This window comes from Pelophylax lessonae (genome assembly GCF_965119305.1).
Source record: "Pelophylax lessonae genome assembly, chromosome: 3".
Classification (NCBI taxonomy): Eukaryota; Metazoa; Chordata; class Amphibia; order Anura; family Ranidae; genus Pelophylax; species Pelophylax lessonae.
The window spans coordinates 574,719,817-574,732,435 of record NC_138770.1 but is presented as its reverse complement, the minus strand read 5'-3'; the positions used below and the strand labels follow the sequence as shown (position 1 = coordinate 574,732,435).

At 44.0% G+C, this 12,619-nt stretch overlaps 1 protein-coding gene across 1 annotated transcript in view; it reads left to right on the top strand.

Annotated features, from left to right (window-relative positions):
* USP34 (ubiquitin specific peptidase 34) overlaps window positions 1–8,618 on the top strand; it is a 600,284-nt gene extending 591,666 nt beyond the window's left edge. Inside the window, exons 75-78 of the mRNA XM_082250967.1 lie at window positions 1,182–1,322; window positions 1,417–1,560; window positions 5,663–5,822; window positions 7,212–8,618. Coding sequence (XP_082107093.1) covers window positions 1,182–1,322; window positions 1,417–1,560; window positions 5,663–5,822; window positions 7,212–7,822 — 1,056 coding nt within the window. The 3' untranslated portion in view covers window positions 7,823–8,618. The remainder of the gene's footprint in view (window positions 1–1,181; window positions 1,323–1,416; window positions 1,561–5,662; window positions 5,823–7,211) is intronic.
* The last annotated feature ends 4,001 nt before the right edge of the window (window positions 8,619–12,619 follow it).

The window sequence follows — 12,619 nt, the reverse complement described above, 5'->3', positions numbered from 1 at the left end:
CAACTTGGTCGTCTGTGCATATGTTTACAAAATTCTACAAAGTAGATGTGTTGGCATCTTCAGATGCTTTCTTTGGCTGCAAGGTTTTGCAGGCTGCTGTTTAAAATTAACTTTTTTGTTTTGTTTCTCTTTGAGGGTGTAGTGTGTTTTCAGGGTGAGCTCCAGTTGTTTTTGGTTGAGCCCCATGTTACCTGGTTGGCTAAGTTTAGCCTTTGGGGAGCTACGTTTCCATTTACGTTGTCTTCCTACCCCTCATGAATATACTGCTTTGGGACATCCCTATAGTCTGACTAGATGGCGCAATGTCTGTCGATGAACGATAGAGAAAACTGTATTTTTGTAGAACTTATCGTATAATCCTTTTCTCTGAAGTTCGACAGACGCAGCACCCCCCCCCCCCCCCCTACTTCTGAGTGAATGGGGTTTTTTCTATTCTAAACACTGCTTGCAACTATACTGCTTGATGATAGCAGGGTGTGTGAGGTTATGCCTGCAGGGACAGCCCCCATAGGTGTGGTTAAGCTTTTTTCGCGCCTGGTGCCTATTCCTGATAGGAGCATAACCCTATAGTCTCTGTCTAGATGGAGCTGCGTCTGTCGATAAACTAAAGCGAAAAGGATTTTATAGTAAGTTCTAACAGAAATCAAGTTTTTTTTTCTACTTACCGTAAAATCCATTTCTCTGAGTTCGACGGACACAGCACCCACCCCTCTATGGAGTTCTAATACTGCTTTCTACTAAACTGGTTATCTAGGGCAGATAATGGGGGTTATATACCAGCTGAAGACGCCCCATGGGTGTAACAAGGTGTTATTTTTTTGTGTCTAGTCCTACTCTTGGAGGAGGCAATATAACCCACTAGTTGGAAAGGGTGCAAAACAAGCACTTATGTAGTGATATTTTATCTCACTTTGGGCTACACAGACAGGTATGGGTTATATACTCTGCCTATAGCAACTTGTGGTAACACAAAGAGGGAGTTTGAAGAGAGAACCATTTTATAATCCATTGGGGGACATCACTAACACTGCATATGACTTTTAAGTCCTTGATTATACGTGCATCCTAGATTTCTTTTACTGTTTGGAGCTTGCTTTCTTTCTCCTGGAATCAGTCATTGCAATGAGATGAGGTTCTCTACAACTGTTTGTTTCCTAATCTCTGGATCTCTTAACATGCAGACTCCACTGGCAAAAAACTGCATCAAGTTGCTGTGTGAGGATCCTGTTTTTGCAGAATATATTAAAAGTATTCTAGTGGATGAGCGGGTTTTCATCAACAACAATGTGGTATACACATTCCTCACCCATTTCTTGGTAAAGGTATGTAAGATCAGTGTTTTTTGTAGGATGAGCTGTCACAGCTGTACAAAAAATAACATTTGTATACAATAATTTATTTTCCTTTCCCTCACAGGTTCAAAATCAGGTCTTCTCAGAAACAAACTGTGCAAGCCTCATTAACACCATTATTACACATGTCATTAATCAGTATCAAAATGTGGAGTCCGACTTTATCAGCAGGATTGAAATTTCCAAAGCAAGCAGCACTTTAAATGGGGTAAGGCAGTAACCTGGTTTCATGTGTTTTTTCCCTTATATTAAACTGGAGCCAAAACTTTTTTTTTTTTTTTTTACTAGTTTAAGTTTAGGCTGGGGAAGGGAGAGCACTTCTATCTAAGGAGGACACAACATTAAAAACTTGACAGTTTTCTCATTGCATCTTCATGTTTTTACTGTTGCCACCTCATGCTCAACTGATGTCCGGATGTCAGTCATTAGGACAGAACGTGAAGGTTTTTACCCGAAGGAGACAATGGCCGCACTAGAAATCTGAAAGAATTTCTAATGCTTGAACTGCCCAAAACTAGAAGAAAAATATATAATATTTCATCAAATGTGTTTAATATTTTTTACACAATTGCTATTTGGCAGACAAAATTTATATTCGGTTTTAATTATATAATTGTGGGGGGGGGGGTTGTGGCTTCACTGTCTGGAGTGCAAAATGGGGGAGAACCTCAGGCACCATAGAGATAATGGCTTGTGTTGATGATCCTTTGTTCTTTTAACCACTTGCGGACCGCCCACCTTATGCTCTGCTTGATCTGACACTTCTGGGACTGGAGTGTGTGCACATGCACCGCCAGCAACCCGAACCCGCTGTACTTATACACAGTGGGAGCCCACCGGACTCTGTCTGCCAACACCTGCCGCTTACACAGGCAGAACAGCAGTCTGCCTGTGCAAACAATGCAGATTGTGGTTCTGTCAGAAGGCAAGGCATAGATCCTATGTTTCTGCAAAGCAGGAACATGGAGCTTTGCCTTCCCCTAGTCAAAGAACCCCCCCCCCCCCCCACGGTGAGTAAGCACAACCTAGGCTTATATTTAACCCTTTGATAGCCCCTGATGTTAAGCCCTTCCCAGCCAGTGTCATTGGCACTGATCACTGCATTAGTGTCACTGGTCCCAAAAAAGTGTCCAAAGTGTCGGGTCTGATTTGTCTGCTGCAATATTGCAGTCCTGCTATAAGTCGTTGATCCTTGCCATTACTAGTAAAAAATAAGTAAAAACACCCCAAAGTTTTAGACGCTATAACTTTCTCTTTCATTCATTGACAGACGTAGCTCCTGTCATTTTTGACCATTGGGTAATGCTGCCCCCTACAGGAGTAGGACACTAGGCAGAAAAAAACCTCTGGCTACAACCATGGACAGTCCCAGGGGGTATTCTCCCTCTTCCTACTATAGTCACTCAGTTTTTTTCTGGCTTGTCAGGAGTAAGGACCTAGTTCCTTGCTGGAATCTTTGGTCCTGGCAAAATTTTATAGATAGAACATTTTTTTCCTCCTGGATTTTTCTGGTGAGATCTACAATCAACTGCCAGACTGTACAATCTAGATCCAGTGGTCACCCCACCCTGACCAGCGCGCTAGGTCGGCCACGACTTAGCCCCACTGGACGAGGGCTGGCCCTGCAAGTTAAATGTCTCGCGAGACCTGGCCTCGGCCTGAGTCGCAGCGTTCCTGCTGGCTCACAGGAGGAGGATATGTCTGGAGAGGTGCCCACCTGGTTCCTGGTATGATGAGTAGCTGTCCCCCCACCCCTGGAGGGTTTTGGGGTGGACGTGGGCCCCTCCCTGGGCCAGTCTGTCCCCCGGGTTCCCCTCCTTCACGCAGGCACCCCCCCTGCCAAGTTCCTCATCCTGACCCCCCCACACACACACATACACACACACACACACACACACACACACACACACACACACATACATACACAGGGGAATGTGTTTTTTTTTGGGGGGGGGTGGTCTGACCACTTTCCTGGGGTGGGGGCAGGGTGCGAACTGGTGATGGGATCTCCTTCTGTGAGCGGAGTCTCCTCCTGCTCTGGTGGAGAACTGTGGTGGCTCTGTGATTTTTGCAGCACTGTGATGGCTCTGTGATTTTTGCAGCACTGTGATGGCTCTGTTATTTTTGCAGCACTGTGGTGGCTCTGTTATTTTTGCAGCACTGTGGTAGCACTGTGATTTAGGCAGCAATGTAATGGCTCTGTGATTTTTTTTCAGCACTGTGATGGCTCTGTGATTTTTACAGCACTGTGATGGCTCTGGGATTTTTGCAGCATAGTGATGGCACTGTGATTTGGGCAGCAATGTAATGGCACTGTGATTTGGGCAGCAATATAATGGCACTGTGATTTGGGCAGCACTATGATGGCACTGTGATTTTTGCTGCACTGTGATTTGGGCAGCAATGTAATGGCGGCACTGTGATTTTTGCAGCACTGTGGTAGCACTGTGATTTAGGCAGCAATGTAATGGCTCTGTGATTTTTTTTCAGCACTGTGATGGCTCTGTGATTTTTACAGCACTGTGATGGCTCTGGGATTTTTGCAGCATAGTGATGGCACTGTGATTTGGGCAGCAATGTAATGGCACTGTGATTTGGGCAGCAATATAATGGCACTGTGATTTGGGCAGCACTATGATGGCACTGTGATTTTTGCTGCACTGTGATTTGGGCAGCAATGTAATGGCGGCACTGTGATTTTTGCAGCACTGTGATGGCATATGTGATGCATAGTGCTGAACCCATCACAGTGCTGACCCCATAACAGTGTGACATCCATCCATCCACATTGCTGACCCCATACCAGTGTGACATCCATCCATCCATGCACAGTGCTGACCCCATCACAGTGTGACATCCATCCATCCATCAACAGTGCTGACCCCATGCATAGTGCTGACCCCATTACAGTGTGACATCCATCCATCAACAGTGCTGACCCCATAAGAGTGTGACATCCATCCATCCATCCATCAACAGTGCTGACCCCATAACAGTGTGACATCCATCCATCCATCCATGCACAGTGCTGACCCCATAACAGTGTGACATCCATCCATCCATGCACAGTGCAGACCCCATCACTGTCCTGCCCCCATCACTGTGTTACATCGATCCAGCCATACTTCCACAATCCTGCCCCAAATCAAAGGGTACCATCACAGTGTTGCTGCCACAATAACCATGCTGCCCCCAATCATAGTGCTGCCATCCATCTGTTACATTAAATTTCCCCATCAGCCAGACAAGAGCTTTCTTAACCATAATAGCTGGCAGTGTGTGTCTCTATGTCTGACTCTTTCTCTGTCTCCTGCACTTGTGTTTTCCAGGAGGCGGGGAAGGGATATAGAGGGCGGCAACTTCCTCCTCAGCCGACGTCTCTATAGCAACCTGTACTATGCCTAAAGCATAGTACTGCTCATGTACGGGATTGCCTGCTGCATTCTGGGTAGCCAGAATGAACAGCAAGCAGGAAGAAGGTCACCTAGTCTTACACTGCGGCTTCAGATGCCCTTAGTAAAGATGACAACGCACAGGCAGCAATTTTAAAAGAAAGATTTTCACTAAACAAATACACTGTTCAACTCATAAATATGCAAATAGCGGTTTTGTCAAGCGAGATGTATTAATATTAATGGGCTATTTTTGTTAAAAAATTATTCTGAGGGTGGAACTCTCCGCTTTAACAATGTTGATACACAATTGCTGGAGGCTCTTTTTTTTACAGCTGTGAGTGAGCAGAGAACAGCTCTGTTCTGTATGAATCAAGGAAACAATGTTTTAAGATTGTGAGGGAGGGTGAATCGAGATTGCGATTTTTTTTTTTTTTTTTTTTTGAACGATCAATCGTGCAGCTCTACTGTGTGCTGGTGCTAACTCCCTGTCACCTCTTTTTTATCTTGGTGTCTTAAAAACTTGTCAGAAGTGATTCATGCTGATAGGGGAACAAAGCAGCAGACAGAAATTACACTTAGTGCTTTTAATTAAGGCAAGTACACACTATAGAAAGATATGCTTTGTTCATATTTCATGTCTAAGGTTTACAACCACTTTAAATAAGTAAACAGAGTGGTCTTAGTCTTTTTTGTTTTGTTTTTTCTTTACAATTTTTTAACAAAGCGCTTGCTTATATGACCATTTGATAATGCGATGACTTTTACTTTATGTAAAGAGTTTAATTAATAATTGAATGTTTATTACATCAGCACTTGCAATGTCAGTGAAAATTTTGCCCTCTCTTCTGCACAGCAGTGAATATTTTTAATGGTTTTAATGATAATAGCTTCTTCCCTTCACCTTCTGCCCTTTAGGATCTCAGGGCATTGGCTCTGCTCCTCTCTGTTCACACTCCAAAACAGATCAACCCAGCCTTAATTCCAACTTTACAAGATCTCCTAAGCAAATGTAGAGCCTGCCAGCAGCAAAGAACTTCATTACAAGAGCAAGAATCCAAAGAAGGTAAAACAAAAGGTCAGTAATAGTGTTTTCCTCCTGGTAGCTGGAGGCTGTCACCTTTTTAACAGATTTTTGCATCAGTTACATATATTCACTTTCCAGTTTACCAGAGGGAAAGAAAACTACATCTCACCCCTAAACCTTTTGTTTTTATATGAATGCTGCTCTTCCAGGTATGACTATAATACGTCTTCATCGGTGGGGTAAACTCAGGAACCTAAAAGTCAGAATGCTTAACTTGTTGAGGACATGGGGCATGCTACAAAAATCCTAAAAAAAACCTCTTCAAAAGCAAAGGGCATTTGTCGCATGTCCAGTCTTTCTGCCCTTCTGTCTTTTGTCCTTTAAGAAAAAAAATGTATTACTTGTCATCTCAGGCAAAGTTATTGCCAAATAAACCGGTTCAGAGCAGAAATGTAAAAGTTGCTGTGGTTCATGGCCGGGTGGGGGTACGTACATATGTGAGATCTGAAGTGGTAAAGCTAAACTCCTGAACTCCATGCAAAAATGTCAAAATGCCAGTTCCTACAGTTGTTTAATTATTACAAAATCTAAATTCAGCTAGTGCAAGGCTGGCTAAAGACTGTTCGAATGTTGGCTGGTTCAGCAGGGAGCAGCTGAGGTTCGAATCGTGTATGGGCAGGCTGATCGTACCCAAGTATTTAATGAATTTGGGTACAACCAGCATGCTGGATTCTTCATACGATTATTAATAATAACTGTGTCAGCTGGGATGGCCCCCTCCGGGAGAACACAATAACTCTGCGGGAGGGATTCCTCCAACACAAATCAAGTGACCTGCAACCACAGCATCTATGGTCTGCTTAAGTTTTCCTTTTTGACTTCATATCAGCAGCTTGTAATGCCCTGTATAGTAAAATTCAGACTGGGAGACAGAGGGGCCACAATAGGAGTCAGATTTGCTGGTTGCTCGTGTGCCAACAAGAAGCATGCTAAATTGAGGAATGATCAGGGGGATAACTTCATTGTTTACTGCACCTATATTGTCCAGTCCCAGGATGGGGGGTAGAGAGATAACCATGCTGTGCTGATTACTGTAGCAGAGAAATTTGTGTTATGAATTTTATATGTTTTGAGCTTTACACAAGTATCTGAACTCAGAGCAGGGAAGACCTCAGGGGTCTGACAAAGTGTTGACCTGATGCTCCCCTGGCGCCAGCAAGGACTTGACGGCTGTGAACCCAGAAGTGCTCAGAGCAGTGTCAGTGCAAGGAAGAGGTGCTTCTAGAAAATCCTTGTTCTTTAATCTTTCTCACTGCTAGCAGAGATGCCCTATAATGTATTTGGTGTCACCATTTTTAATATAGGATAGGAAATTGATAAAAGTGACTGTTCCGCACTACTAAAGACATTTTAAGTTAGAGATTATTTTTATCTTCTTAGATGATGAAGGTGCTACTCCAGTAAAACGGCGGCGAGTTAGCAGCGATGAAGAGCACATGGTTGACAGCTGTATGACTGATCTGAAAACAGAGCGTGAAGCATCTACCCCTACAAGCACATCTGACAATGAGACAAGAGACTCTTCAATTATTGATCCAGGAACAGAGCAAGATCCACCCTCACCATCGCCGCTGTCTGCTAAAGAATACAGAATAGAAGTGCCGTCATCTCTCCCAGAAGACATACTGCCTGCGAGGCCACAGTCCACAGACGAGCAGCCTGGCTGCAGCATGAAGTTTGAAGAGAGCAAAGAAGAGAAACCGCTCCAGAGCCCAAAGGAGACAAATGTAACAGAAGAAGACAGCGAGCTGCCTTCCACATCTATTTCTGCAGTACTAGCTGACTTGGCAGACTTGAGGAGCTGTGATGGGCAGCCATCACCCACGCAGGACAGCCAGGAACTCAGCCTGTCGTTAAACTGCGAGCATTCCAGGGGACTTTTTAGTCATGTACAACAAAATGACATTTTAGATACCCTGTGCAGGACCATTGAGTCCACCATTCTTGTGGTCTCAAGGATATCAGGAAAAGAAAACAAAGCTGCTTCTTGACATTAGTTGTAGCACGTCTGCTTTTAAATTTTTTTTGTTTTTGTTTTTTTAAGCTGTTTGTATACAAGTTTTGCAGTTTCTTTTCTTTGTTTTTGTTTCGATTTTGTGCTTCAGTTTGTCAAGTGCTTTCTGCTTGAATGGCAAGCTAGATTTATATGCTTCATTCTTGTTCAGGCAGAAGTCGAGAAACAAAAGTTGCATCTGCAATTCACTTTGTTAAGGCCAATCACAATGGTTATGTTTTATGTAATTCAGGTTCGCTGTAGTGGCAATTCATTTAAATGGCCGCTTGGAATAATAGGGGTTCATTACCCCTCCTTGCCCAATATAATGTAATTTAAACTTGTCATTTTTACCGTGTATAATATGGTGTCCTCTGTGCCAGTTTTGTACCTTATAATAGAGGCAGTTGCCTCAATTCGCTGTGGTTCTTATTATCAAAATTAAGTTTACTTGTACTAAACCACAAGAAATTTGATTCTGTAAAGAATCCTCTCTAGCTGTGGCCTGGCAGTATATATGGTGCTTTATTTAACAGAATACCTGTGGAGGAAATAAAGCACACTTGATGTAAAAAAGAAAAAGACAAAAAAAGTAATTGTTTTATTTTATTGACATGATTGATCGCTATTCTGTGCACTTCATTAAACTAATTGTGACGACTTTTCATTTTTGTGTATATTGGCCTCCTTTTGGAATTTATGTAGAAACACCACATTATACTGACCTAATACATTAAGGTTTTGTTCCGCATGTCTTTGTTTCCCAGGAAACACAAGAGCCCCATCCTCTTCAGGTTGTCGGGAGATTTTTTTGTTTAAGCGAAGGAAAAGAAATTGCACTTTGTTCTAAAAATATATATATATATATATAATTTAAAAGCTATAAGAAACTTTAGTGAACATTGTTACAAAACTACCTATTTTAAATCTGTTCTGCCACGGTTCGTCCTGAAGAATATAAATATATTAATAAAAAAATCTTGTTCAGTGACTCTTATTGAGTCTGCAAAATATAGTCTTGTTTCATAACCTGGTTGCCATTAGACTTTTTTTTCTTCTTGCGCTAATGAGATTTTTTCAGAAGTTGACACTTTTTGGGTATATTTTGTTAGGAGATCTACAAGAAGGACTAATCTTGCTAACCCAGCAGGTTCTTTGTTTCATCTTCCAAACAGGAAGGAATGAATCAAATTTCTTGCTACAGACAAGTAGTGCGTCCTAAATGGAAATCAACTTAGTTTTTCCGTTCGGTAGTTCCCAGACCTGCCCACCATTTAGGGCTCATTCAGCCGAGTGGTGAATTGTCTTACAGAGGAACCCTTCCACCGTCCTGTCCCTTCCCTTGCCCTAGCTGCATTATTTATATGGATTTAAGTACCTGTCATTTATACACAGTCTGGATGAGCACAGGCATAGACCATGCCGAGCAGAAAAAGCATGGGACTCTGCATGCCAGTGTCCATTCTTGTGATTTGAATGAGAATTTCATTAGTTTGGGGATTTTGTCCCTGGTACAAGAAAGGCTGACCCAAACACTACGCAGGAAAAAACTGCATAACCTTACACACTCTGCTACAGCCCTCAGTTTGTTTCTGCCTAGTTTAGCAGTAGGAGCTAGTTCCCTGTTGGGACTTCGGTCTTAGCTATTTAATAGGGAAACTTTTGTTATATGTAACTTTTTATTTCCTAGTTAGAGTTCCTGGAGAAATGCAAGCAACAGCCGTCTGGGTTTCGGACTGGATAATCTAGATCCTTAAAGCGGTTGTATACTCAGCAAAAAAATAAAAAAACCTGCAGGACAAAGGCATAATGAGCTAGTATGCATCACATACTAGCTCATTATGAAATACCTTAAAACGAAGCCCCGATGCGGTTGCCTGGACAAAGCTAAGGGCGCTGTCATGTTGCCTCGGTGTCTCTTCCTGGTGCTCCGACGCTGTGAGTGGCCGGAGCCGCGATGACTTCACTCCCGCGCATGCAGGAGTTTCACTTTCTGGCAAAGACCTCTGAAGGTCCGCACGGTTTTAGGGCAAATATCTCCTAAACCGTGCAGGTTTAGGAGATATTAATTGTACCTACAGGTAAGCCTTATTATAGGCTTACCTGTAGGTAAAAGTCAAATAGCGGAGTATACTACCGCTTTAAGGTCTCCCAGCCTGGTCAGCATATGTAAACAGGTTATAGTCCAGCACTAGGCCTTGCTACGCCAGAGCCCCGATGGAAGGGGACAAGTCTGCGAGTGGACCGTCTCGCCGGGATGCGATTATCCTGGAACGCCCTGAGTCGCAGCATACCCCCTGGCTGACAGCACCCCCATCCTGGGTGGGAGGTAGTCTGTCCCGAGTGACGCCCACCTGATGTGGTATGGTCCTCCCAACTCTCTGGCGGTCTTGGGCTTGATGCGGGCCCCCTCCTTGGAATAGTCATACCCTCGGGCATCCCTCCGTTCTCCTTGCCTCTCGGATACATCAGGCCCCCCTCAGCTGTTTTCCCCCCTTCCCATAGTAAGTTCCTACCTCGGGGGGGCGGGGGCAGAAATTTTGCGGCCGCTGCAGCGTTTCTGTGCGGGGAGTCCTGGTGGGGTCTTCCTAGGGACCTCCAATGCCTCTTGTCTGGTACCGCATGACGCGCCGTGGGCGCCACCATTTTGCTGTAGATTCATGCTCATTTTTTCCCATTGAAAATGCATGGGCACGCAATTTGTTAGTTCCCCATAGGAATGCATTGATTGGGACTTATACCGCTAGTGCAATCACATTTTTGCGATTTTTTTTTTTTTGACACTGCATTATTTTATTTTCAGTGTAGATGGAGTCCCAGGTCAAATTTTCTCCTCAAGACCCCCTCGGTGCGGCTGCGGGACCCTCTGGGTCGCAGTCCCTGTCTGCTTTTACAGCAGTTTTGAAAAGCCTGGTGTCCAAATTGGATTTAATGTTAAAAAATGCTGTTAGGCGTAAATGCCCGTTGCCTTCACCTCCTGGTGTAGTATCCTCAGTCTCTGAGGCAGATATGGCTGCCGCGGACGCACCCCATCCTGATGGATCGGTGTTCTCGCATTCTGATGGTGAAGAGGACCTGTCCTTGTCAGCCACCGCGCAGGAAAGCGCATTGGTGGAAGCACTTAGTTTCAGTGCGAGAAACATTAAAAACTGCAGATGAGTCTACAGCATCAGGTTCGCAGGTGTCTTTTGGCACCCGCAAGACCCAGAAATCGGGCAAGGTGTTTCCGTGCCCGGAACCTTTTGACAGTGTTGTTAATGAACAGTGGCGGGGCGCATCAAGCACATGCTAGTGATGCCCAAGTGCGTTAAACGCCGTTGTCCTTTTGCAGAGGCAGTTTCCACTCGGTGGACCGTGCCGCCAAAGGTGGGATCATCCAGTTTCCAGACAGAATAAGTCTACTAAGGTTCCAGTGGAGGAATCTCTGACTTTTACGGATCCCGTAGATAGACAGGTTGAGTCTCTGTCCCGACATCTACACGTGTTAGCGGGCTCCATTTTGAAACCAATATTTGTGAACATTCTGGTGTCACGAACGGTCACTGAATGAATGGGTGAAGTTACTTAACCACATATAACGCACCCGTGGTTGTACCTGGGTGATGCCTGCAGCTAGAAGCATCACCCCAGTACCGTTTTTTAGAGCCAGCGGTCGGCTTTCCGGCGGTAACGACCGATGCGGGAGCCGCTCGGGCATTACCTCTGCGAGCGGGAGGGGACGTGGCTCTGCCCGGGTCTCCCGGTTGGGGCATCTGCCGGCTGGATGGAGTCCCGAAGCCGGATGCGGCTTCGATCGGGTCTCCGATGACGTAACCCGGAGGCGCGTCCATGACGTCAAGTCCGGGTTACTCAGCTGCTAAAGGCGCCAAATTTAAAAAGTGAGTGTATTCAAAAATGCAGTTTTTGGCGTGTTGAATACATGGAAGTGTAGTGGAGGGGTCTAGGGTCTTTTAGACCCCCAGTCCCTCCATAAAGAGTACCTGTCGCTGCCTATTGCTGTCACAAAAGGGATGTTTACATTGCTTGTGACAGCAATAAAAGTGATCAGATTCATATTTTTATTTTTTTTTCAAAACTGGGCTAAAATTAAAAAAATAAATGGGAAAAAAAATATTTTAAGCCGCCCCCATCGCCGTGAGCTCGCACACGAAAGAAAATGTATACTTACGTCACGCCCGCAAATGAAATCGCTATTCAAACCACACATGAGGTATCGTCGCAATCACCAGAGTGAGAGCAATAATTTAAAAAAAAGAGCTACTCTTTAACTCTAAACTTGTAACGGTTAAATATTTTTAAAGCGTCGCCTATGGAGATTTTTATTGACCGTAGTTTGTCGCCATTCCGTGGGTGTGTGCAATTTTAAACCGTAACATGTTCGGTATCTATCTACTCGACATGACATCTTTTGCAATATACAAAAAAAATGGGCAAACTTTACTGTTTAGTTTTTTAAATGCAGTGAAATTTAATTATTTGTAATTTTTCCAAAAAAATGGCGTTTGAAAGACCGCTGCGCAAATTACAAAAAAATATTGCAATGACCGGCATTTTATTCTGCAGAGTCTTTGCTAAAAAAATATATATATATAATGTTTGGGGGTTCTAAGTAGATTTCTAGCAAAAAATACTGATTTTAACTTGTGAACAGAATGTGTCAAAAATGAGCTCGGTCCTTAAGTGGTTAAAGGGAACTAGGAAAAAAGAACAGCTCCCTCCGGCGCTGATTGAATTAATGGATCAGATGGCTTAATCCCTTCTGTTCATGTGTGATGCCTCCCTGGATGCGGCTCCC